This window comes from Ornithorhynchus anatinus, chromosome 21 (genome assembly GCF_004115215.2).
Source record: "Ornithorhynchus anatinus isolate Pmale09 chromosome 21, mOrnAna1.pri.v4, whole genome shotgun sequence".
Lineage (NCBI taxonomy): Eukaryota > Metazoa > Chordata > Mammalia > Monotremata > Ornithorhynchidae > Ornithorhynchus > Ornithorhynchus anatinus.
In genome coordinates this window covers 22580766-22608232 of record NC_041748.1, presented here as the reverse complement: position 1 = coordinate 22608232, position 27467 = coordinate 22580766, and the positions used below count along the sequence as shown (strand labels likewise).

The 27467-nt window shown below is 51.7% G+C and overlaps 2 protein-coding genes across 4 annotated transcripts in view; both read right to left on the bottom strand.

The window, feature by feature from the left end:
* LOC100681294 (immunoglobulin lambda-1 light chain) overlaps window positions 1-21191 on the bottom strand; it is a 152024-nt gene extending 130833 nt beyond the window's left edge. The window contains exons 1-2 of one of the 3 annotated variants that reach the window (XM_029049363.2): window positions 21101-21191; window positions 10498-10783 (exon numbers count right to left, since the gene is read on the bottom strand). In XM_029049363.2, the coding sequence (XP_028905196.1) occupies window positions 10498-10783; window positions 21101-21152 (338 nt within the window). In that variant the 5' untranslated portion in view covers window positions 21153-21191. Of the gene's footprint in view, window positions 1-10497; window positions 10784-10919; window positions 11025-16647; window positions 16745-21100 lie in introns of those variants that run through there. The other 2 variants (XM_029049361.2, XM_029049355.1) reach the window with 2 other exon arrangements.
* Window positions 1-27467, bottom strand: part of LOC100682076 (immunoglobulin lambda-1 light chain) — a 197557-nt gene that overhangs the window by 141058 nt on the left and 29032 nt on the right. The window lies entirely within an intron of this gene.

Below are 27467 nucleotides of genomic sequence, written 5' to 3'. Positions count from 1 at the left end.
GGAGAATCCGCATGGCCTAGTGGATAGAGGGCCTGGGAGGAGAAGTTCATGGGATCTGATCCCAGCTCTGCCACATGTCTGCTGTGTGACCTTGGCCAATTCACTTCGGTCCTCTGGGCCTCAGTTACCTCATCTGTAAAATGGGAATTAAGAGCGTGAGCGCTATGTAGGACAGGGACTGTCCAACCTAACTACATTCTATCTACCTCGGCACTTAGAACGGTACTTGGCACATAGTAAGTGCTTAATGAGTACCATAATTATAATGGTTATCGTTGTGGTGATGATGATGCTTAGCCACCATTGGGCAGCTCCGTGAAGCTCCACTGCTCCTTTCCGGCCCCTGGGAAATCTCACGCACCGTCCAGAACTGCAGCTGCAGTGCGAATATACATAAGACAGGCAGGAGACGCAGCGTGGCGAGACAGACATTCACGTAAACAATTTTGTTATTTATCACATCTCATTTGAAGATAAGTACAAAAGTGCTGAGGGTTTGAGAGTGGAGTAGATTGTACTCTCTCAAGTGCTGAGGACAGTTCTACCCACAGTAAGTGCTCGGTAAATCTTTTCTAGTGCAGTGGGATCCTGAAATGCCCAGTAGGCTACTTTGCACACAATATGTGAAGGAGGCTGATGGTGGAGAGGAGGAAAATGATGATGAGGCAATGAATCTGATGGCGGTGGCGATGATTACGATAACGATGGCAGCAACTCTTTCCTCAGAGGGGCCTGGATGGGAATGGAGGCCCCAGAGCCCTGAGCGGCTGCGGATCCCCTGGGGCTGTGGGGAACAGGACGGTTGGAGGAAGGAGGAGGGGCCCAACGGGACTTAGAGACCGTTTTGCAGGTGATGAAGGAGTGATGGAGGGTGAAGGGCACAGGAGAAGGTCGGGAAGCTGGAGCTCAGAGTTCCCCTCCCTCTCCGGGTACAGGGCATCCTCTGGCAGGAAGGGGCAGGCCAGGACAGACCCGTGGGGATGGGGGTTTTTGTCTCACTTCCCCATCACCCTGTGTCTCTGTGGGCATAATCGTTAGCATCCTGACAGTAATAATCGGCCTCATCCTCGGACTGGGCCCTGGCGATGGTCAGCGTGGCTGCGCCCCCTGACTTGGAGGAGGAGAACCGGTCTGGGATCCCGGAGGGTCTCTTGTTATCATAGTATATAACCAGCACAGGGGCCCGGCCGGGTTTCTGCTGGTACCAGTTTGCACCATAGCTAGAGCTAACTCCAGAGCAGGTGATGGAGGCTGTTTGTCCTAGAGCCACAGACGCTGATGGTGGCTGAGTCGGCACAGAGCTCACATAATCTGTAGGAGAGGAGAGAGAGGTCAGGAAGGACTGCACTGGACCCCTCCCTGGGCATCCTTAACCCCTCAACCCCAACATCCTCCCATGGATTCTCCCCAGGATGAGATAGTCTCCCTATCCAGGGCCCTTTGCAGGGGCACTAGCTGTCCCCGCCCACACCTGTGCAGAGAACAAAGAGGAGATGCAGGAGGAGGACAGGAGTGCGTGCCATGGTGGAGACAGACACAAGAGTTCTGCTCCCCGAGGCCCCAACTCTGGGGCTGGGCTCCCCCATCTCTCTTTTAACCTCGCCCCACGCCTCCCCAAACTCCTAAATGCAAATCTGGTCCGCTGCTCATTGGCTGCTGCTCCTGGGGAAGTCATCCTACCAGGCTCTGGGGGGACCCAGATCACAGAGGATGGGAGGGCTCTCTCTCTCTCTCTCTCTCTCTCTCACACTTACTCTCTCTCCACATGGCTACAAATCTCCTCGTTCACAAAATTAACTTTTTTTCCAAGCCAGGAATCGGCTCTCGAGCATATGAAAGTCTGCCACTGCCTGGTGCTGAAGTAGAGTCATTTTGCACTGAAATGCAGAAAATAGTTTCCATTCTTCTCTGCCTTCCCTCACTCCCAAACATCTTTCTTTTTGTCATTCTCCATCAGATCCTCATTTTTCCAGACATCGACCCTGCCAGATCCAATCGGGCCAGTGGAATCCTCATGGGAATCCTGAGGAATCATAGAAAATCAGCTTGGGAAGGGGTACTAAGATCATCCAAGATGTCAATCGGTCAATCATTCAATGGCATTTATCGAGTGCTTACTATGAGCAGAGCACTATACTAAGTATTTGGGAAACTACAAAGAATAGAATTAGTAGACCTGCTACCAGATAACAAACTTATAGTCCCAAAGGGGAGACATTTAAAAAAAATTATAAAATTAAAAAGTGCTAGAAGAAGTGCCAGTAGTAAATAAATTTCTCTCTATCCTATCCGTTCAAACGCAAAACAGTGTCTGTGAATTTTTTCTTCCAAAGAGGCCAGGGCCATGGTTACCCATTCTAGTTTGGGGGAATGGTGAGAGGTGTCAGGGGGTGTCTGGTTTCAGTGTGTGGGGAAGGAGACCACGGCCAAAGGCTCCAATGTCCCCAAGTCTGAGCCCCAAACTGCTGATTGGGTGCAGTTCTTCTCGATTTCTCCATTCAACCTTCAACTACGTGAATCCAACCACTTATCCCATCCACCCTTGATTACTGTTTCAGCCTTCTTGGTGACCTGCCTTTCTCTCGTCTCTCCCAATTCCAGTCCATACCTCACACTGCTGCCCAAATCATTTTTCTACAAAACCATTCAGTCTATGTTTCCCCACTCCTCTAGAACCTCCATAAACTGCCCGTCCACCTCAATGTCGAAAAGGAACCCCTCACCAATGGCTTTATAGCATGCAATCACCTTACCCCCGCCTACTTTACCTCTCTAATCTTCTACTACAACCTCACACTTCGCTCCTCTAATGCCAACCAACTTACTTTGCCCTGACCTGTGCTATCACGCTTCTGACCTACCTCCTGCTTACTGCCTCTGTCCCGGAAATCCCTCTCTCTTCATATCAATCACTCTCCCCACCTCCTCTGCCTTATTAAAAGCACAGTCACTCTCCCCACCTCCTCTGCCTTATTAAAAGCACATCGCCTCTAAGAGGCATTCTCCGACTAAGCCCTCATTTCCTCTTCTCCCACTCCCTTTTGTGTCACCCTTGCTCTTGGATTTGCACACTGATTCATCCCTCCCCCAGTCCCAAAGCACTTATGTACACATCCATAGTCTATTTTTTTACATAAATATCTGTCTCCCCTTCTAGTCTCAAAGCTTGTTATGGGCAGGGAACGTTTCTACCAACTCTAGGGTATCGTACTCTCCCCAGCACTTAGTAGAGTGGTATGCATACAGTAAAGGCTCAATAAATCCAACTGAATGATCGAAAGACTGATTGATTGAGGTCACCAGAAGCAGCTTCGACTCTTCTTAGGCAAACACAACTGTCCCATCCTGCATGCCAACACTGTACAGTCTCTGGACTGCTAGCTTGTTGTAGGCAGGGAATGCGTCTGCCAACTCTGTTGTACTGGACTCTCCCAAATGTTAGGTACAGTGTTCTGCACATAGCAAGTGGTAAAGAGAGACCACTGATGGAGAAGCAGCATGGCCTACTTGATAGAGGGCCTGGGAGCAGAAGGTCATGTTTTCTGATCCCAGATCCACCACATATCTGCTGTGTGACTTTGGCAATTCACTTCACTGGGCCTCTGTTACCTCATCTGTAAAATGGGAATTAAGAGCGTGAGCCCTATGTGGGACAGGGACTGTCCAAACCCGACTACCTTGTATCTTCCTCAGAGCTTAGAACAGTACTTGGCACATAGTAAGCGCTTAACAAGTACCATAATTATCGCGATTATCATTATGGCGATGATGATGCCTAGCCACGGTGGGGCAGCTCCGTGAAGCTCCGCTGCCCCCTTCCGGCCCTTGGGAAATCTCACCCACCGTCTAGAACTGCAGCTGCAGTGCGAATATACCAAAGACAGGCAGGAGAAGCAGCTTGGCAAGACAGACATTCACATAAACAATTTCGTAATTTATCAAATCTAATTTTAAGATATGTACACAAGTGCTGAGGGTTGAAAGTGGGGTGGATTGTACTCTCTCAAGTGCTGAGGACAGGTCTACCCATAGTAAGTGCTCGGTAAATCTTTTTTTAGTGCATTGTGATCCTGAAATGCCCAGAAGGGTACCTTGCATACAATATGTGAAGGAGGCTGATGGTGGAGAAAAGGAAAAGGAAGATGAAGTGATGAATCCGATGGTGGTGGCGATGATGACGATAGTAATGGGGGAGACTGCTTCCTCAGAGGGGCCTGGACAGGAATAGAGTCCCCAGAGCCCTGAGTGGCTGCAGATCCCCTGGGGCTGTGGGGACCAGAATAGCTGGAGGCAGGAGCTGGGGGCCAATGGGACTGAGACAGAAACCATTTTAGGGGCGATGATGGGGTGCAGGAAGGTGAAGGGCACAGGGGAACCTAGGGGAGCTGGAGAGCAGCATTCCCCTCCCTCTCCGGGTACAGGGCACCATTTAAAAATAATAATAATAATGTTGGTATCTGTTCAGCGCTTACTAGGTGCCGAGCACTGTTCTAAGCGCTGGGGTAGACAGAGGGGAATCAGGTTGTCCCACGTGGGGCTCACAGACTTAATCCCCATTTTACTGAGGGAACTGAGGCACAGAGAAGTTAAGTGACTTGCCCACAGTCACACAGCCAACAAGTGGCAGAGCTGCCATTTGGCAGGAAAGGGCAGAATAGGAGGACGGACCCACGGGGACGGGGGTTTTTGCCTCACTTCCCCAATACCCTGTGTCACTGTGTAACTACCAGCATTCTGACAGTAATAATTGGCCTCGTCCTCGGCCTGGGCCCCGGTGATGGTCAGAGTGGCCGTGCTCCCGGAGCTGGAGCCGGAGAACCGGTCGGGGATCCCGGAGGGTCGCTTACTACCACTGGAGGTACCGTATATAACCAGTACAGGGGCCCGGCCGGGTTTCTGCTGGTACCAGTTTGCACCGTAGTTAGAGCTAACTCCGGAGCATGTGATGGAGGTTGTTTGTCCTGGAGCCACGGATGCCGACGGCGGCTGAGACGGCACACAACACACAAAATCTGGAGGAGAGGAGAGAGGTTTTCATAAAGGACTGCAATAGACCCCTCCCGGGGCATCCTTGACCCCTCAACCCCAACATCCTTCCCTGGGTGGATGAGATAGTCTCCCTGCTAGGGCTCTTTGCAGGAGCGCTTGTAGTGCCCAGCCACACCTGTGCAGAGCGCCAAGAGGAGGTGCAGGAGGAGGACCGGAGTATGTGCCATGGTGGAGACAGACACAAGAGCTCTGCTCTCCAAGGCCCCAACTCTGGGGCTGGGCTCCCCCATCTCTCTTTTAACCCCTCCTCAATGCTTCCCCAAACTCCTAAATGCAAATCTGGTCCGCTGCTCATTGGCTGCTGCTCCTGGGGAAGTCATCCTACCAGGCTCTGGGGGGACCCAGATAACAGAGGATGGGAGGGCTCTCTCTCTCTCTCTCTCTCTCTCTCTCTCTCTCACTTTCTCTCTCTCCACATGGCTGCACATCTCCTCGTTCACAAAATTAACTTTTTTTCCAAGCCAGGAATCAGCTCTCGAGCATACGAAAGTCTGCCACTGCCTGGTGCTGAAGTAGAGTCATTTTGCACTGAAATGCAGAAAATAGTTTCCATTCTTCTCTGCCTTCCCTCACTCCCAAACATCTTTCTCTTTGTCATTCTCCATCAGATCCTCATTTTTCCAGACATCGACCCTGCCAGATCCAATCGGGCCAGTGGAATCCTCATGGGAATCCTGAGGAATCATAGAAAATCAGCTTGGGAAGGGGTACTAAGATCATCCAAGACGTCAATCGGTCTATCATTCAATGGCATTTATCAAGTGCTTACTATGAGCAGAGCACTATACTAAGTATTTGGGGAACTACAAAGAATTGAATTAGTAGACCTGCTCCCCGCCGATAACGAACTTATAGTCCCAAAGGGGAGACAGACATTAAAAAAAAAATTATAAAATTAAAAAGTGCTAGAAGAAGTGCCAGTAGTAAATAAACTTCTCTCTATCCTATCCGTTCAAACGCAAAACAGTGTCTGTGAATTTTTTCTTCTAAAGTGGCCAAGGCCATGGTTACCCATACTAGTTTGGGGGAATGGTGAGAGGTGTCAGGGGGTGTCTGGTTTCAGTGTGTGGGGTAGGAGACCACGGCCAAAGGCTCCAATGTCCCGAAGTCTGAGCCCCAAACTGCTGATTGGGTGCAGTTCTTCTCGAGTTCTCCATTCAACCTTCGACTATGTGAATCCAACCACTTATCCCAGCCCACCTTGATTACTGTTTCAGTCTCCTTGTTGCCCTGCCTTTATCTCATCTCTCCCTATTCCAGTCCATATCTCATACTGCTGCCCAAATCATTTTTCTACAAAACCATTCAGTCTATCTTTCCCCACCCCTCAAGAACCTCCATAGGCGGCCCGTCCACCTCAACGTCAAAGAGGAACTCTCCACCGTTGGCTTTTATAGCATGAAATCACCTTGTCCCTGTCTACTTTACCTTCCTAATTTTCTACTAATTTTCTTCTTCTTCTTCTTCTATGCCTTATTAAAAGCACATCAGCTCCAAGAGGCCTTCCACAACTAAGCTCTCATTTCCTCTTCTCCCACTCCCTTTAGTGTCACCCTTGCACTTGGATTTGCTCGCTGATTCATCCCAGTCCCACAGCACTTATGTACACATCCATAATTTAATTTTTACATTAATATCTGTCTCCCCTTCTAAACTCAAAGCTCACTGTGGGCAGGGAACGTGACTACCAACTCTAGTGTATCGTATTCTCCCCATCACTTAATACAGTGGTATGCACAGTGTAAAGGCTCAATAAATACAACTGATTGTTTGAATGACTTATTGAGGCCACCAGAAGCAGCTTCAGCTATTCTCAGGCAAACACAACTGCCCCTTCCTGCATGCCTACACTGAACAGTCTTGTTGTGGGCAGGGAATGCATTGTATTGTACACTCCCAAGTGCTAAGAGTGTTCTGCATGTAGCAAGTGGTAAACAAAGACCTTTGATATAGAAGCAGCATGGCCTTGAGGATAGAGGGCCTGGGAGCAGAAGGTCATGTTTTCTGATCCCAGAGCCGCCACAAGTCTGCTGTGTGTCCTTGGACAATTCACTTCACGTCTCTGGGCCTCAGCTACGTCATCTGTAAAATGGGAATTAAGAGCGTGAGCCCTACGTGGGACAGGGACTGTCCAACGTGACCACCTGTATCTTCCTCAGAGCTTAGAACAGTACTTGGCACATAGTAAGCGCTTAATGAGTAACCTAATTATCATGATTATCATGACAGTGATGATGAGGCTTCGCCACACTGGGGCAGATCTGTGAAGCTCCGCTGCCCCCTCCCGGCCCCTGAGAAATCTCACCCAACGTCCAGGACGGCAGCTGCGGTGCAAATATACATAAGACAAGCAGGACACAGTGCGGCGAGACAGAAATTAACATTAGCAATTTTGTAATTTATCATTTCTAATTTTAAAATATGTCCTTAAGTGCCGAGGGTTTGAGAGTGGGGTGGATTGTACTCTCTCAAGTGCTGAGGATAGTTCTACCCACAGTAAGTGCTCAGTAAGTCTTTTTTTAGTGCTTTGTGATCCTGAAATGCCCACTAGGGTACCTTGCACACAATATGTGAAGGAGGCTGATGGTGGAGAAGAGGAAAATGAAGATGAGGCGATGAATCTGTTGGTGGTGGCGATGATGACGATAGCGATGGCGGCAAGTGCTACCTTAGAGAGACCTAGAAGGGAATGGAGGCCCCAGAGCCCTGAGCAGCTGCAGATCCCCTGTGCCTGCGAGGGGCCGGTGGCGGGAGGCAGGAGGTGGGGCCCAACAAGAGTGAGACAGAGACCGTTTTGGGGGCGATGAAGGGGTGCAGGAGGGTGAAGGGCACAGGGGAAGGTGGAGGAGCTGGAGCGCAGCATTCTCCTCCCTCTCCTGATATAGGGAATCATCTGGCAGGAAGGGGCAGAACAGGAGGACGGGTCTATGGGGACGGGGGGGTTTTGTCTCACCTCCCCATCACCCTGTGTCACTGGGAACATTACCATAACCTTCCTGACAGTATTAATTGGCCTCGTCCTCGGCCTGGACCCTGGAGATGGTCAGTGTGGCCGTCCTCCCAGATTTAGAGCTGGAGAACCGGTGGGGGATCCCGGAGGGTCGCTTGCTATTATCGTATATAACCAGCACGGGGACCCGGCCGGCTTTCTGCTGGTACTAGTACACATAACTAGCACTAACACCGGAGCAGGTGACTGTGGCTGTTTGTCCCAAGGCCACAGATGCTGATGGTGGCTGATTCGGCACAGAACTCACGAAATCTGGAGGAGAGGAGAGATCAAAAATGCCTGCAATAGACCCCTCCCAGGGCATCCTTAACCCCTCAACCCCAACATCCTCCCCTGGGTCCTCCCCAGGATGAGATAGTCTCCCTGCCCAGGGCCCTTTGCAGGGGCATTAGTCGCCCCCAGCCACACCTGTGCAGAGCACGAAGAGGAGGTGCAGGAGGAGGACAGGAGTGTGTGCCATGGTGGAGACAGAGACAAAAGGTCTGCTACCCCAGGCCCCAGCTCTGGGGCTGGGCTTCCCCATCTCTCTTTTAACCCCTCCCCATGCCTCCCCAAACTGCTAAATGCAAATCTGGTGCCCGGCTCATTGACTGCTGCTCCTGTGGAAGTCATCCTACCAGACCCTGGGGGGACCCAGATCACAGAGGATGGGGGGGGGCTCTCTCTCTCTCTCTCTCTCTCACACATTCTCTCTCTCCACTTGGCTACCCTTCCCCTCATTCACAAAATTAACTTTTGTTTCTGACAAACCAGGGATCAGCTTTCAAGCATACGAAAGTCTGCCACTGCCTGGTGCTGAAGTAGAGTCATCTTGCAGGGAAATGCAGAGAAGAGTTTCCATTTTATTCTGCCATCCCTCACTCCCAAACATCTTTCTATTTGTCGTTCTCAATCAGATCCTCATTTTCCCAGACATCAAGACTGCCAGATCCAATAGGGCCAGTGGAATCCTCATGGGAATTCTGATGAATCACAGAAAATCCATTTGGATTTGCACACAGATTCATTCCTCCCCCAGTCCTAAAGCACTTATGTACACATCCATAATTTATTTTTTTACATAAATATCTGTCTCCTCTTCTAGAAAAGCTTGTTACGGGCAGGGAACGTTTCTACCAACTCTAGGGTATTGTACTCTCCCCAGCACTTAGTAGAGTGGTATGCACACAGTATAGGCTCAATAAATACAACTGATTGATCGAAAGGCTGATTGAACGAGGTCACCAGAAGCAGCTTCGGCTATTCTGAGACAAACACAACTGCCCCTTCCTACAAGCCAACACTGAATAGTCTCAGGACTGTTAGACTGTTGTGGGCAGGGAATGCGTCTGCCAACTCTGTTGTATTGTACTCTCCCAAGTGCTAGGTACAGTGTTCTGCACGTAGCAAGTGATAAACAGAGACCATTGATGGAGAAGCCGCACCGCCTAGTGGATAGAGGGCCTGGGAGTAGAAGTTCATGTGATCTGATCCCAGCTCTGCCACATGTCTGCTGTGTGACCTTGGCCAATTCACTTCAATCTTCTGGGCCTCAGTTACCTCATCTGTAAAATGGGAATAAGAGCGTGAGCGCTATGAAGGACAGGGACTGTCCAACCTAACTACATTCTATCTACCTCGGCACTTAGAACGGTACTTGGCACATAGTAAGTGCTTAATGAGTACCATAATTATAATGATTATCGTTGTGGTGATGATGATGATGCTTAGCCACCATTGGGCAGCTCCGTGAAGCTCCACTGCCCCTTTCCGGCCCCTGGGAAATCTCACCCACCATCCAGAACTTCAGCTGCAGTGCGAATATACATAAGACAGGCAGGAGACGCAGCCTGGCGAGACAGACATTCACGTAAACAATTTTGTTATTTATCACATCTCATTTGAAGATAAGTACAGAAGTGCTGAGGGTTTGAGAGTGGAGTAAATTGTACTCTCTCAAGTGCTGAGGACAGTTCTACCCACAATAAGTGCTCGGTAAATCTTTTCTAGTGCAGTGGGATCCTGAAATGCCCAGTAGGGTACCTTGCACACAATATGTGAAGGAGGCTGATGGTGGAGAGGAGGAAAATGATGATGAGGCAACGAATCCGATGGCGGTGGCGATGATGACGATAACGATGGCGGCAACTCCTTCCTCAGAGGGGCCTGGATGGGAATGGAGGCCCCAGAGCCCTGAGCGGCTGCGGATCCCCTGGGGCTGTGGGGAACAGGACGGTTGGAGGAAGCAGGAGGGGCCCAACGGGACTTAGAGACCGTTTTGGAGGTGATGAAGGAGTGATGGAGGGTGAAGGGCACAGGAGAAGGTCGGGAAGCTGGAGCTCAGAGTTCCCCTCCCTCTCCGGGTACAGGGCATCCTCTGGCAGGAAGGGGCAGGCCAGGACAGACCCGTGGGGATGGGGGTTTTTGTCTCACTTCCCCATCACCCTGTATCACTGTGAGCAGAAAAGTAAGCATTCTGACAGTAATAATCGGCCTCGTCCTCGGCCTGGGCCCTGGAGATGGTCAGCGTGGCCGTGCTCCCGGAGCTGGAGCCGGAGAACCGGTCGGGGATCCCGGAGGGTCGGTTGCTATTACCGTATATAACCAGCACAGGGGCCCGGCCGGATTTCTGCTGGTACCAGGCAGTAGCATAGCTACTGCTAAGCCCGGAGCAGGTGAGTGTGGCCGTCTGGCCCAGGGCCACAGACGCCGAGGGCGGCTGAGTGGGCGCAGACCTCACGAAACCTGGAGGAGAAAAGAGAAGAGAAAAGGGGGTGAGGCAGGACTGCAGCGGCCCCTTCCCCCCAATCGATGTCATCCCCGCCGATGAAGTCCCCGGGGCCGGAGCCCTTAGGAGGGCCCGAGGCGCCCCCGGCCGCACCTGTGCAGAGCGCCAGGAGGAGGTGGAGGAGATGGAGGAGGAGGAGAGGCGTGCGGGCCATGGCGGATACTGAGCGAAGCGCTGCGCTCCCCGAGGCCCCGGCTGCGGGCCCGGCCTCCCCCACCGCTCTCTTATCCCCTCCCCGCGACCCCCGACGGGGCCCCGCAGGCAAATCTGCTCCCTGCTCATTGGCTGACGCGGACACTGGGGGCGGGGCCTCAGATGGGCCGGGGGCAGGGGAGGAGAATGGAAGGGGGGACACCACCGACGGGGCGGGGGGCGGGTCTCTCTCTCTGTGTATGTCTCTTCCTCTCTGTCTCCCTCTCTCTGACTCTGTCTCTGTGTGTGTCCAGAGACACACATGTAATCATAATAATTATATCACTAAAGGGTCAATAAAGAAGCCAGAGGGCATATGGGGGAGCGGAGGGTGCAGGGGAGGGAGATCCAGACTGAGGTATAGTACAGAAGGTGGGACAGACAGAAAAAACTGAGATGAGGCCCGAATAATTCAATGCCTTCTTTTGGGAAGGTGTAGAAGGAAAACACACACAACTCAAACACGACTGCCCCTTCTTGCGACTCCACCACTTGTCTCCTATGTGACCTTGGGTAAGTCACTTCTCTCTAACTCAGTGAACTGTAAAATAGGGAGGGAGACTGTGAGCCCCACGTGGGACAGGGTCTAGATCCAACCCAACTCACTGGTATGCACCCCAGTGCTCGGTAAACTCCCTGCACAAAGTAGGCGCTTAGCAGATGCCAAAATTATCATTACTACTATACCTATACCATACAGGCTCTGGACTGTAAACTCTATGTGCTCAGGGAACGTATCTGCCAACTCTGTCGTGTTGTACTCTCCCTAACGTTTAGGACCATCCTCTGCACTGAGTAAGTGCTAAATACATACCATGGATGATGCTGATGATGCTGATGATGATGGTGATGCCTAACCCTGGTGGGTCAACTCCGCGAGGCTCTTCTGCCACCTTCAGGCCCCTGGGAAATTAGACCCACTGTCAGGAACCACAGCTGCAGACGAAATACACTCCAGACGGACGGGAGGAGCTGAGAGGCCTTTCGAGTAGAGCACGGGTCTTGGAATCAGAAGACACTGAATTCAAATACCGTCTCCGCCACTTGCCTGCTGTGTGACCTCAGACAAGTCACATCATTCCTCTGTGCCTCAGTTCCCTCATTTGTAAAATGGGGATGAAGAATGTGAGCCCCATGTGGGACATAGACTGCATCTTATGTACTATGCACTCAAGTACGCTATGTACTTCTATGTAGTCCAGTGCTCAGTACAATTCCTAGCATATAGGAAGCATTTAACAAAATGCCATAAAAAAATAAAGCCACCTTATACTGACATTGGGAGTGAGAACTAAACCTGCACCCAACCTGTCATTCTGGCTATCAGGCTGTGGTGCCCAATCAGACGTTCCTGCTTATTGAAAGTTGGGTAGCAGGGAAGAAGAGGACTAGGGAAGGGGAGAAGGGGCAACCTAGGAGAGAGCAGGTTGGGTATGGGGATGAAATTGCATTGAATGACCCTCCCATTAGATCCCAAGTTCTTCTACTTGGATGCCCCTCCAACCCCTCATACTTAATAAGTCCAAAATCAAACGCTTCATCGTCCCATCAAACCCTGTCCTCCACCAGACTTTCCTATCGCTCTGTACAACACAACCATCCTCCACATCTCAATACCACTCTCCCTCCTATTTTGAATATGAGTCCTTTTGCGACGGATATTGTGTCTGATCTAAATCACTTAGATCTACCCTATTGCTTAGAATAGTTCTCAACACATAGTAAGCACTTTTAAAATAAATATTGTAACTACTAGCACCAACTATTACAGGCCCATGACCTCGACATTATCCTCGTCTCATCTCCCTCCCTCAAACCATATATTCAGTCTGTCACAGAAGCCAATCAGTTCTACCTTCACAACATCTCTAGAATCTATCCTTTCCTCTCCATTCAAAATGCTACCATGTGGACGCAAGCACTTGTCATTTCCTTCCTTGACTACTGCACCAACCTCCTCTCTGATCTCCCTGCCTCCTGTCTCTCCCTGTTTCAGTCCACACTGCACTCTGCTGCCCGACTCAGTTTTCTAGAAAAGACATTCAGCCCACGTCTCCCCACTCCTCAAGGACCTCCAATGGTGGCCCATCCCTTTTTGCATCCAACAGAAACTCCTTTCCTTTGATTTTTAGGCATTCACTCGCCTTCCCCCTAACCTTACTTCACTGATTTCCTACTGAGAAGCATATGTGGTCTAGCGGAAGGAGAATGGGCCTGGGAGCCAGAGCACCTGAGTTCTAATCCCTGCTCTGTCACCTGTCTGCCGTGTGGCCTTGGACAGGTAACGTCATCTCTCTAGACCTCAGTTTCCTCGTCTAAACCGTGGGAATTCCGGGTCCGTTCATCCTCCCACTTAGACAGTGATCCCCATGTGGGACTGAGACTTTGTCCCACCTGATTTACTGTAGAACGGTGCTTGACATACAGTAAGAGCTTATCAGATTCCCTAATGAATTCATTACTACAGCCCAAACCACAAAGTTCTGTACTCTAACATCAACCCGCTCTCTCTAACTCTATCTCATCTATCCTGCCCTTGACCCGTTGCCACCTCCTTCCTCTAGACTGGAACTGCCCCCCTTCATAGCCAATGGACCATGACACCCTCCATCCTTCAGGTCCTACCAAAATCACGTCTCCTCTATCAGGTCTTTCCTACATCCTCATTTCCCCTCATTATTTCCTTCCCCGTTGCCTCACCAATCCTTGCGGGGGTGTACTCCTTAAGCACCTTGTCAACTCACCCTCAGCCTCACAACATTTATGACCATATTCCTCCACACTGCCACTTCCCCTCTCTGTAACTTATTTTAATGCTTGATTCCCCTTCTGGGTTGTACAATCCTAGTTAGCAGGGATCACGTCTATTGCATCGTCTAGATCAATCACTCAATCGATGGTATTCATTGAACGTTAACTATGTGCATGGAACTGGACTAGGCCCTTGGGAGAGTACAGTCTAATAGAATTAGCAGACATGATCCCTGTCCATAAATAGCTTGTAGTTCAGAGGAGGAGACAAACGATAACATCAATACGCTATTTATCTAATTTTAAGAGAAGTATGTAAGTGCTGAGGGTGGGTGAATTGTACTCTCCCAAATGCCAAATACAGTGTCCTGCACACATTAAGCATTCAATAAATACCATCGATGGACTGACTGATGGACGTGCAGGTTTCCTATCTTTTCTTCAGTTGTGTGTTCCCAAAATCCCCAGTACAGTGCCTTGTACACAAAACATCAAGGAAGCGGAAGGTGGAGATGGGGAAAACGATGATGACGGCGATAGTTACGAAGGTGGTGGCGATGGCGCCGATAGCAAGAGCAGCAACTGCTTCCTCAGAGGGGCCTGGACGGAAACGGAGGCCCCAGAGGTCTGAGCGGCTGCGGATCCCCCGGGCCTGAAGGGAGCAGGACGGCCGGAGGCAGGAGGTGGGGCCCAGCAAGACTGAGACCCAGAATGTTCTGGGGGTGATGAGGGGGTGTGGGAGGGTGAGGGGCACAGGGGAAGCTTGGGGGGGCCTGGAATGCAGCATTCCCCTCCTGGCACAGGCCACCATCTGGCAGGAGGGGCAGAGCGGGGGAAGGGCCCGTAGGGATGGGGGGTTTTGTCTCACTTCCCCATCACCCTGTGTCACTGTGAGGATTACTACAGCTTGCATAGTCCTGACAGGAATAATCGTCCTCGTCCTCGGCCTGGGCCCTGGAGATGGTCAGCGTGGCCGTGCTCCCGGACTTGGAGCCGGAGAACCGGTCGGGGATCGCGGAGGGTGGGTCAAAATCACCATAGTAGCTGTATATAACCAGTACAGGGGCCCAGCCGGGTTTCTGCTGGTACCAGGCCAAATAGGTAGTGCTAACACCGGAACAGGTGATGGTGGCTGTTTGTCCTAGAGCTACGGATGCTGATGGTGGCTGATTCGGCACAGAACTCAGAAAATCTTGAAGAGAGAAGAGAAGAGGTCAGGAAGGACTGCACTGGAACCCTCCTTGGGCATCCTTAACCCTTCAACCCCATCATCCTCTCCTGGGTCCTCCCCAGGATGAGATAGTCTCTCTGCCCAGGGCTCTTTGCAGGGGCTCTAGCTGTCCCCAGCCACACCTGTGCAGAGCGTGAAGAGGAGGTGCAGGGGGAGGACAGGAGTGTGTGCCATGGTGGAGATGGAAACAAAAGCTCTGCTCCCCGAGGCCCCAGATCTGGGGATGCGGATTGGTAGCTGCATTCCTACCTTGACTGACGGGGAATGAAATGGACCCCCGGCCTTGGCCTGCGGTCCAACCGTCCCTTCCCAGAATCACTGCTCTGTAAAGGGCAGAAAATTAGGACTCGATGGGAAGGAAAGCAATAGAGACCCGGCTAGGAGACTATGACAGCATCTCCAAATTAGGACAGAGGTTATCTGCTGCGGTGACACCAGAGAACCGGCCCCAGACCGGTCATTTCGCCCCAGGGGTCTTGGACAAACCAAAAAAGGGAAAAGAGCGAGAGGCAAAAGTTTCACCCGGGAAAGACACAACTAATAGACAGGCCGGACAGGAGGGAGAGAACACACAGGGTGTCCACCGGGCAATCCCCCTTCACTCCAAATCTCTAAGGAGCCTGTGTCACCACATTACCGTGCTGTGGTAGCAATGGGAAGAAAGACACGTACAGGGCCCGCAAGAACGATGGGACTGGGATGAAGACCAGACTGTCCTACTGAGAGCTCACCTCCTCCAGGAGGCCTTCCCAGTCCCAGCCCTTGTCCTCTGCTCCTCTTCCCCTCCACATCACCCCTACTTCCTCCCTCTGCCCCTACCGGCCTCCCTCACCCACAGCACTTGCATACATATGTATACATTTATTATTCTATTTTATCAATGGCGTGTATATATCCATACACGCCATTGATAAAATAGAATAATATATATGTACATATTTATTATTCTATTTTATCAGTGGTGTGTATATATCTATAATTCTATTTGTTTTGAAGGTACTGATGCCTATCTACCTGCTTTGTTGTCTGTCTCCCCCTTTCCAGACTGTGAGTCCGTTGTCAGGCAGGGATCTGCCCTTGGCCAAATTGTACATTCCAAACGTTTAGTACAGTGCTCTGCACATGGTAAGCGCTCAGTGAATTCGACTGAGTGAATCTGGGAGAAGGGGCAGAGGAGGGGGATGGGGGTTTTTGTCTCACTTCCCCATCACCCTGTGTCACTGTGAGGATTATTACTGCTTGCATAGTCCAGACAGTAATAATCGGCCTCGTCCTCGGCCTGGGCCCCAGCGATGGTCAGCGTGGCCGTGCTCCCGGACTTGGAGCCGGAGAACCGGTCGGGGATCCCGGAGGGTCGTTTGCTTTTATCGTATATAACCAACACAGGGGCCCGGCCGGATTTCTGCTGGTACCAGTGTATATAGCTACCGGTAACCCCGGAGCAGGTGAGTGTGGCCGTCTGTCCCAGGGCCACAGACGCCGAGGGCTGCTGAGTGGGCACAGACCTCACGAAACCTGGAGGAGAGAAGAGAAAAGGGGGTGAGGCAGGACTGCAGCGGCCCCCTCCCCCCAAATCGATATCATCCCCGCCGATGCAGTCCCCGGGGCCGGGGCCCTTAGGAGGGCCCGAGCCGCCCCCGGCCGCACCTGTGCAGAGCGCCAGGAGGAGGTGGAGGAGGAGGAGAGGCGTGCGGGCCATGGCGGACACTGAGCGAAGCGCTGCGCTCCCCGAGGCCCCGGCTGCGGGCCCGGCCTCCCCCACCGCTCTCTTATCCCCTCCCCGCGACCCCCGACGGGGCCCCGCAGGCAAATCTGCTCCCCGCTCATTGGCTGACGCGGACGCTGGGGGCGGGGCCTCAGCCTACTCGGGCCTGGCTGGGGGGGGGGGGACAGGGGGCGGACACCACCGACGGGGCGGGGGAGAGGAAGGGACGGACAGACAGAGGGTCTCTGTGTCTCTGTCTGTCTCTGTGCGTCCCTCTTTGTCCACGTGGCCCCATCCCCAGGCCCGCCCCGACCCTCCCCCGGGGACCGTCACCCACCGCCTGGGGGCGCCAGGGAGCTGCCTCCCCCCCTCCCACCGGTCTGGCGGGGTCCCACGGCCCGACGGCGCCCCCTGGCGGCCCCGCCCTCCCTCACACCCTCGGGCCTCCCCCCGCCCACCGGCCAGCCGCTGCTCCTTCCAGCCCGCGGGAACATTGACTGAGCGCCTCCTCGGTGCCAAACACCGTATCCAACCCCGGCAACGAATACACGGGTGGAAATTACATAGTGACCCCAGTCCCATTAAGGATATAAAGGCAAAAGTGGAAACAGGCAACAGATACGTAGAACAGATGAAACGGTACCTGAGGACAACATAAAGACATGGACAAGTACACAGCGGCAGAATAAAGATCAGCAGGCTGCTTTGGCCTAGGGAGGCGGGATTTCAGTCTTCTCCCGACTCCGAGTCCACAGTCACCACCGTGACCCCAGTGCTTAGGACAGTGCTTGGCATGTAGTAAGCGCTTAACAAATACCATCATCATCATCATCATCACAGGGACCGCTAAGGCTGCAGCAGCCCCAGCCTTCCTGAGGGTTTGTGGAGGTGGTGCCAGTCTGCGGCTCCGTTTTTTTTTATGGTATCTGTTTAGCGCTAAGTGCCAGGCACTGTACTAATCGCTGGGGTAGATACAAATTGATCAGGTCAGACAAAGCCCCCGTCCCTCGAAGGACTCACGGTCTTATTCCCTGTTTTACGTATGAGTTAGCCGAGGCCCAGAGAAGTGAAATGAGTCCCCCGAGGTCCCACGGCAGACGCGTGGCAGAGCCGGGACTAGAACCCAGGTCCTTTGGACTCCCAGGCTCTATGCACTAGGCCACTCTGCACCCCCCAGTATGACGCTTCGCCCATGGAGGGCACCCGGTATGGCATTTTGCCCACAATGGGCAGCCAATACAGCGTTTGGCCTATAGTGAGCAACCAGTAGAGAGCTCTACACATTGGCTGCCCTCTGTCACTGCAAGCGATGATAGTGAGGATGGAGGGGCATGAAGGGGACAGATAAACTACAGAGGTCAGAATAAGTGGGTGACCCCTGGGGTGGGGGAGCAGGGCAGCGGGAAGCAGGAGATGCGGCCCCGGGGGAGGTGGTGTTATAGAGTGAGTGAGGAATAATAAGTTCGGTGGAAGAGTCAGAGAGGGTTTGGGAGCAGGGGAATCTGAGGGAGCTGGAGCGCAACGTTCCCCTCCCCGTCCTGGCACAGGGCACCATCTGGCAGAGGGAGACAGAGGAGGGGGACGGGCCCGTAGGGACGGGGGGGTTTGTCTCACTTCCCCATCACCCTGTGTCATTTAATATGAGGGATGCATAAAAGCGATGAGTCGAGGGTAAACCTGAAATTAGGGGCTTGTGAAACAGGGGGATCATGGTGCTTTCTACAGAGAAGTCAGGGGAAGGGTAGAAAGATAAGGAGTTCTGTATTGGACATGTCAGGTTTGAGGTGTCGGCAGGACATGCAAGTATAGATGGCCTGAAGGCAGGAGGAGATGTGCAGAGAAGGAGAGACATCAGAGGTGGAGATGTAGATTTGGGAATCATCCCCATAGAGAAAGTAGTTGAAGCCATGGTAGTGAATGACTACTCCAAGGGAGTGGGTGTAGATGGAGAACAGAAAGGGACCCGGAACTGAGCCTTGATGGACTCCACACAGTTAGTGGTTGGGAGGCAGAAGAGGAGCCCCTGAAAGAAACTGAGATTGAGTGGCCAGAGAGATAGGAGGAGAACCAAGAGAAGACAACATCAGTGAGGCCAAGAGTGGATAATGTTTCCAGGAAAAGGGGTAATGGATGAGAATTAGGATGGAGTAGAGGCCTTTGGAGAAGCAGAGATCTGGGGGATAATCAGTACAGGAAGTAGAAATGGCTTGGAGTGTTAGGGTGAGGTGAGATAGGGAGGGCAGAGGCCAGTTTGATCCTCCACTTGCTATAAGGGAGCAAATAGGGGAGGTCAATGGAGCTGCTCTCTAGTCCCTCACCCATGATCTTTCCTCGAGGCATGTGGCAAGCTCAAATTTTGGACTGAGAATGTCCTCTGCTGGCCCTGGCACCAGAGACTAACCCTGGTCCCTCCCTACTAACCCCATTCTGATTCCTTCCCCAGAACCTAGCTGGGCTCAGTCTCCTACTGCTGAGAGGGTTGGGGGAACAGGTAGCAGAGTTCACAGTCTATCACCTAGCCAGGCTTTGGGGTGCCCAGTGTTGGGGGAGACTCGAGTCCCACACAGTCCTTTCCTGGTGTTTTCCACAAATGAGAGATGAAATGGAGCCACCTGGGCCTGGCCCTGGCCCATGGGCCGACCTCCCTTTCCTGGAATCACTGCTCTGTCGGAGGGGAGGGGATTAGGACTCGATGGGGAAAAAGCAATAGAGATACAGCTAGGCGACTGTGACAGCGTCCCCATATTAGGATAGATGTTATCCTGCCTTGGTGACACCAGAGAATTGGCCCCAGGCCGGTCATTTCTCCCCAGGGGACCTGAACAAACCAAAGATGGGAAAAGAACAAGAGACAAACATCCCCCCCAGGTAAGACACAACATCCAGACAGGCCGGACAGGATGGAGCAGACACACGGGGTTGCCACCAGGCGATTCCCCTTCAACTCAGATCGCTAACCTGCCTATGTTACCACATTACTGTGCTATGGTAGCAATGGGAAGAAGGACACATCCAGGGCCGGGTGGAGCGCTGGAGCCTGGGGCAGAGACCAGACAGCCCTGCTGGTGAGAAGAGAGACCTGAGACGGGGAATCCCCTGGGTGGGACCCTGTGTACGGTGAACACATTCTGTTGACTGGCTTCTCAATGAGCCTGTAAGGTCTATGGGGGCGGACTCTGTATCTTTCCTGATAGTTGTGTATTCCCAAAGATCTAGCCTGGCACTGTGCCCACAGTAGGTCACTGGTGATGATGATGGTGGTTGTGGAGGTGATGTTCCTATCAGACAGACGACTGCTCTCCTCTCCTTCAAATCCTACTGAAGGAACATCTCCTCCATGAAGCCTCCCCTGATTAAACCCTCCTCTCCTCTTCTCCCACACCATTCTGTGTCATCCTGAGTTACTCTCTTCACTCATGTCCCCTCCCAGCCCCACGACACTTAGGTATCTATCTATAATTTATGTATTTATTCATTTATGTGTATTACTGTATGTTTCCCCCTCTTCACTGTGTGCCTGTTGTGGGCAGGCAATGTGCCTGTTTACTGTTATATTGTACTCTCTCAAGCTCTTAGTAGAGTGCTTTGCACACAGTAAGTGCTCAATAAGCACGATCAAATGAATGAATGAATGATGATAATATTGATGATGACAGGGATGGCAGCTTCAGCTTTCTTAAAGGGGCCTCACCCAAAGCCCCAGAGATGCGACAAAGGGGGAATCTGCAGGGGGCAAGAGGTGGAGCTTAGGGGGGTCGAGAATGAGTTTGGGATCATCGGGGTGATAGGGGAGTGTGGGAGGGTCAGGATGCAGGGAAAGCTAGGGGAGCTGGAGCAAAGTTTCCCCTCCCTGTCCTGAAAAAGAGCACCATCTGGCAGGGGCCGAGCAGCGGGAAGGGCTTGTGGGGATGGGGGTTTTTATCTCACTTCCCCATTACCCTGTGTCATTGTGAGCAGCAGCACTGCTTTGCTCTTGACAGTAATAATCGGCGTCATCCTCAGCCTGCGCCCCGGCGATGGTCAGCGTGGCTGTGCTCCCGGACTTAGAGCCGGAGAACCGGTCGGGGATCCCGGAGGGTCGCTTGCTATTATCGTATATAACCAGCACAGGAGCCCGGCCAGATTTCTGCTGGTACCAGGACACATAGCTAGCACTAACACCGGAGCAGGTGAGTGTGGCTGTTTGTCCCAGAGCCACAGACGCCGAAGGTGGCTGAGTCGGCACAGAACTCACGAAACCTGGAGGGGAGAAAAGATCAGTAAGAACTGCAGTGGACCCCTCCCTGGGCATCCTTCCCCCCGCCCCCTCCCCTATATCCCTCCTGGGTCCACCCATGATGAGGAAGTCTCCATGCTCAGGGCCCTTAGGCGGGCATTAGCTGACCCTGGCCGCACCTGTGCAGAGAGCAAGGAGAAGGTGGAGGAGGAGGAGAGGAGTGCGGGCCATGATGGACACGAACACGAGAGCTCTGGTCCCCAAGGCCCCAGCTCTGGGGCTGGTCTCCCCAAAGTCTCTCTTAACCCCTCCCTCTGCCCCCATCCCCCTCCTGCAGCCCCCACATGCAAATCTGCTCCCTGCCCAATGGCTGCTGCTTCTAGGGGCGTCACCCAGCTCAGGTCACAGGGCCCCAAGACACTGACAGAGGAAAGGAGGGGTCCTTTCTCTCTCTCTCTCTCTCTCTCTCTCTCTCTCTCTTTCTCACTCCCTTTCTGGTCCTCTCTCCCTCTCTGTCCCCACTAATGAAAGCTGTGTCCCTGGCTCTGCCTCCATCTCTTGTAGTACCAGTTTTCCCTGTGCCCCTTCTCCAGAGCTACCAGGTCTTACACCCACTCGTGCAGGGACAAGATAAATGGTGATGACGAGAAACCAGCCTTAAAGTCTGTCTCATGGATCAGGGAGTGAGTTATTCCACATCTATCAACATGCCCATAGCTGTTCTAAAAGAGCACTGGTCCAAATGTCCAACAATCAATCCTATTTATTGAGTGCTCACTGTGCCCAGAGCACTGTACCAACTGTTTGGGATAGTATGATACAACCAAGCTGCATAAGAAGCAGTGTGGCCTAATGGATAGAGCATGGGCCTGGGAGGCAGAAGAAACTGGCTTCTAAACTTAGGATCACCACTTGTCTGCTCCATGACCTTGGCTAAGTCCCTTAATTTTTCTGTGCCTCATTTACTTCATCTGTAAAATGGGGATTAAGACAGTGAACCCCTTGTGGGACATGAACTGTGTCCTACCTGACTGCATCTATCTACCCCAGAGCTTAGTACAAGTCTTCGCACATAGTAAGCGCTTAACAAATACCATAAAAAAACTGGGTTGGTGAACACAATCTCTGTATGAAAGGAGCTTAAAGTTTTGAGCAGGAGACAGACATTAAAATAAATGTATAAATTATGGATATGTACATAAATCGTGTGGGGCTGAGCATGGTGTGAATAAATAGGTCAAATCCAAGTTCCAGCGCACCTCAGAAGAGAGAAGGAATAGGGAAAATCAGGGCTTAGATAGGGAAGGCATCTTGGAAGAGATGTGATTTTAAAGGTGGGAGAGAGAAAATATCTATCAAATATGAAGGGGGTAGGTGCTCCCAGGCAGAGGCAGGATGTGGGCATGGAGTCGGCGGCAAGTTAGACAAGATCGAGGTACTGTGAGTAGGTTGACAGTTCAAGAAGCAGAGTTAGTGTGCTGGGTGGTAGAGGAAATCAGAAAGGCGAGAAAGGAGTGATCAAGGTGACTGAATGTTTTAAAGCCAATGGTGAGGCACTTATGTTTGATGGGGAGGTGGATGGGCACTCACTGGAGGTTCTTGAGGAGGTGCTTGTAGCAATGTGGTGCCAGTTAGGATGAAGAGGAAAGGGTGGATTTTAGTGACACTGTGAAGGCAGAACTGCTATTTTGGTGACAGACTGAATATGAGAGATGAATAAGAGCAATGAGCAGAGGATAACGTCAAGGTTAGGGGCTTGTGAAACAGGGGGAATTGTGGTGCTTTCTACAGTGAAGAGAAAGTCAGGAGGAGAGCAGAGTTTGGGTGGGAAGATAAGGAGTTCTGTTTTGGATAGGTCAAGTTTGAGGAGTGGGCGAGACATCCAAGTATAGATGACTTGAAGGCAGAATGAAATGTGAGACCGGAGAGAAGGAGAGATATCAGGCCTGGAGATGAAGATTTGGGAATCACCCCCGTCGAGATAGTAGTTGAGGCCATTGTAGGAAATGAGTTCTCCAAGAGAGTGGGTGTAGATGGAGATTAGAAAGGGACCCAGAACTGAGCCTTGATGGACTTCCCACAGTTAGTGGCTGGGAGGCAAGAAGGAGTCCCTGAAAGAAACTGAGAATGAGCAGCCAGAGAGATAGGAGGAGAACCAGGAGAGGACAGCATCAGTTAAGCCGAGGTTGGATAATGTTTCCTGGAAAAGGGGTAGTAGAGGAGGATTAGAATGGAGTAGAGGCCTTGGGAGAAGCATTGATCTGGGGGATACCAGGACAGGAGATAGAAACGGCTCAGAGTGACAGGTTGAGATGATATGAGGAGGCAGAAGCCAGTTTGATCCTTCTCTTGCTATAAGGGAGTAAATAGGGGAGACTGACGGAGCTGCTCTCTGGTCCCTCCTTCATGATCCTTCCTCAACCCACATGGCCTGCTCAAACTGTGGGCTGAGGACACCCTCTGCTGGCCCTGGCACCAAACACAAACCCTTGTACCTCCCTCCCCACTCCCTCCTGATTCCTCCCCCAGCACCTGCCTGGCCTCAGTCTCCTGCTGCCGGGCAGTTTGGGGGAGTAAGTGGCCGAGTTCACAGTCTTGTCCCCTTGCCAGACATCGGGGTGCCCAGTCTTGTGAGAGACTCAGGTCCCATACAGCTCTTTCCTGGTGTTTTCCATGAATGGGGGATGAAATGAGACCATCTGGCCCTGGCCTGTGATCCGATAGACCTTTCCCAGAATCATTGCTCTGTCGGAGGGGAGGGGACTGGATTCCATGGGAAAGAAAGCAATAGAGATATGGCTAGGTGACTGTGACAGCGTCCCCATATTAGGATAGATGCTATCTTGCCTCAGTGACTCCAGAGAAGTGACCCCAGGTCAGTCATTTCACCCCAGAGGTCCTGGACAAACCAAAGATGGGAAAAGAATGAGACAAGTTTCCCCTATGAAGAACACAATATCCAGACAGGCCGGACAGGATGGAGCAGACATGCAGGATGCAACCAGGTGATCCCCCATCACCCCAGGTGCTAACCCACCTGTGTCAACACATTACTGTGCTATGGTAGCAATGGGAAGAAGGACACAACCAGGGCCGAGCGGAGCGATGGGGCCTGGGACGGAGACCAGACTGCCCTGCTGGTGAGAAGAGAGGCCTGAGATGGGGAGTCCCAGGATGGGAGAGCAGGAGTCCCAGATGGGACCCTCTGTCCGGTTTCCCCTCCAAACCGTTTGGATTGAAGGCCATCGAGGGTCTCAGATTGTGTACGGTGAACATGTTGTGTTGACTGACTTCTCAATTAGACTGTCAGCTCCACGGAGGTAGACTCTGTATCTCTCCTGATACTTGTGTACTCCACAAGATCTAGATCCCAAAGATCAGTTGCCGAATTGTACTTTCCAAGGGCTTAGTTCAGTGCTCTGCACATAGTAAGTGCTCAATAAATGACTGACTGAATGAATGAATGAATTAGTCTGGTGCTGTGCATACAGTACGTCACTGCTGCTGATGAAGGTGGTTGTGCTCATATCAGATAGACGATTCTCTCTCCTCCTTCAAAGCCTTACTGAAGGAACATCTCCTCCAAGAAGGCTTCCCTGACTAAGCCCTCCTCTCCTCTTCTCCCACTCCCTTCTATGACATCCTGACTTGCTCCTTTCACTCACCCCCACCTCCCAGCTCCATGGCATTGATGTATATCTCTGTAATTTATTTATTTATGTACTTATTTATGTGTATTAATGCCTGTCTCTCCCTCTTCACTGTAAACCTGGTTTGGGCAGAAATATGTCTGCTTATTGTTATATTGGACTCTCCTAAGCCCTTAGTACAGTGCTTTGCACACAGTAAGCGCTCAGTAAATACAACCTAATAAATGAATGAATGGTGGTAATATTGATGATGATAGTGTTGGCAGCATCAGCTTTCTCAGAGGGGCCTGAACCAAAGCCCCAGAGATGTGACTGTGGGGGATCTGCATGGGGCAAGAGGTGGGGCCCATGGAGTCCAAGAATGAGTGTGGGATCGTCGGGGCAATGGGGGGGTGTGGGAGGGTCAGGATGCAGGGGAATCTGCGAGAGCTGGAGAGCAGTGTTCCCCGCCCTGTCCTGAAACAAGGCACCATCTGGCAGGAAGGGGCAGGGTAGGGGGACAGGCCCTTGGGGACAGGGGTTTTTGTCTCACTTCCCCGATCCCCCGTGACACTGTGAGAATCAGCACTAATAGCCTCCTGACAGTAATAAATGGCCTCGTCCTCGGCCTGGGCCCTGGCGATGGTCAGTGTGGCCGTGTTTCCGGAGTTGGAGCCGGAGAACCGGTCGGGGATCCCAGAGGGTCGGTTATGACTACTGATGCTAATGTATATAACCAACACAGGGGCCCTGCCAGGCTTCTGCTGGTACCAGTTTGCACCAAGGGCTCCAATATTTCCACCTGAGCAGGTGATCGTGGCTGTTTGTCCCGGAGCCACGGACACGGAGGGTGGCTGAGTCAGCACAGAAGAACTGACGGAACCTGGAGGAGAGGAGAGAAGAGGTCAGTAAAGAAGGGACAAGATCCTGTCAGGGGGATCCTCACCCCTGTACCTCCAACCTGACTCAGTTGCGGGATGACGAACTCTCCCTGCAGGGATCAGTTAGGGTGTCTTTAGCAGCTCCCAGTCGCACCTGTGCAGAGAGCGAGGAGCGCAAGGAGGAGGAGAAGAGGAGTGCGGGCCATGGTGGAGTTGCAGGGAAGAGCTCTGCTTCCTGTGGCCCCGGCTCTGGGGCTGGGCTCCTCTATGTCTCTCTTAATCCCTCCCTAGGTCCCCTCAGCTCCAGCAGGCAAATCTGCTCCCTGCTCATTGGCTGCTGTTGCTGCTGGGGACGTCACCCTGCCCCTGCTCGGGGGGCCCAGCCAAGGGACAGATTGAGGGAGGGGCTCTCTCACCACTGCCCACACCTCTGCCCCTTTTTCTTTTCCCCTTCTGGTCCCTCTTTGCCCTGTGCCCTTCTCTAGAGGCATCAGCGGCTCACACTCAGACACACAGGGTTAGGACAGCTGGCATTGGTGAAAACCCAGCCTTAAAGTGAGGCCTATGGCCCTGGGAGTGAGTTTTTCCAGATCTGTCATCATGACAACAGTAAATCAATCAATCAATCCATCAATCATGTATTGAGCTCCTACTGTGTGCAAAACACTTTACTTATTAAGCTCTTGGGAAGGTATAAAATAATGGAGTTGACAGACATCACTATAAATAAATTGCTTTTACAACATCCTAAAATCCACCCTTTCCTCTCCGTCCAAACTGCTACCACATTCATCCATGCACTTATCCTATCACACCTTAATGACTGTATCAGCCTCTTTGCTGACCTCTCTGCCTCCCGCCTCTCCACACTCCATCCAGTCCATCCTTCACTCTGCACCCCGGATCATTTTTCTACAAAAGCGTTCAGGCCAGGTTTCCTCCCTTCTCAAGAAACTTCCCATCCACCTCCCTGTGAAACAGAAACTCCTTACCATTGGCTTCAAAGCACGCAATCACTTTGCCCCTGCCTAGCTTACTTGCTGCTCTCCAACTACACATTTTGCACAACTGCACATTTTGTTCCTCTAATGCCAACCCAGTTTCCGTATCTCAGTCTCATCTATGTCACCACAAGACCTCTCACCCATATCCTGACTCTGGCCTAGAACACCCTCCCTCTTCATATTCGACAAACACTTACTCTCTCCATGGTTAAACCCTTATTGAAGGTGTGTCTCCTCCAAGAGGCCTTCCCTGGCTAAGTCCTCTTTTCCTTTTCCCCCACACTTTTCCGTATCACCCTGATTTGCTCCCTTTATTCACCACCCACCCCCAAAACCTTAGCCACACAACACTTCTATTCAAGCTCCTTATTTATTTATTTATTTATTTATTTATTTATTTATTTATTTATTTATTTATTTTATTTATTTATTTGTATTAATGTCTTTCCTCCCTTCTAAGCTGTAAGCTTACTGTGGGAGGAAATGCTTCTGTTACATTGTACTCTCCCCAGCATGTAGTACAGTGCTCTGCAAACAACATGTGCTCAGTAAATATGATTAATTGATCAACTGATTGAACATGTACATAGGTGTTGTGAATAAAGTGTGCAAATCCAAGTGGAAGAGTGAAGCGAAGGGCCTGGGAGAAGAGAAAATGAGGGCTTAGTTGAAGAAGGCCACTTGGAGGAGATGTACCTGAAGGTGGAGGGAGTGATCATCTGTGGAATATGAAGAGAGAGGGCATTCCAGGACAGAGGCAGGATGTGGACTTGGGGTCAGCAGTGAGATAGATGAGATCGAGGTACAGTGAGGAAGTTGACATTAGAGGAATGGTGTTTGCGGGCTGGGATGTAGTAGAAAATCAGGGAGGTAAAGTAGGAGGGGGGAAAGGTGAGTGCTTTAAAGTCAATGGTAAGGAGTTTCTCTCTGATGTGGAGGTGAATGGGCAACCCCTGGAAGTTCTTGAGGAATGGGGAAACTTGAACTGAACAGTTCTGTAGAAAAATGAACCAGGCAGCAGAGTGAAGTTTG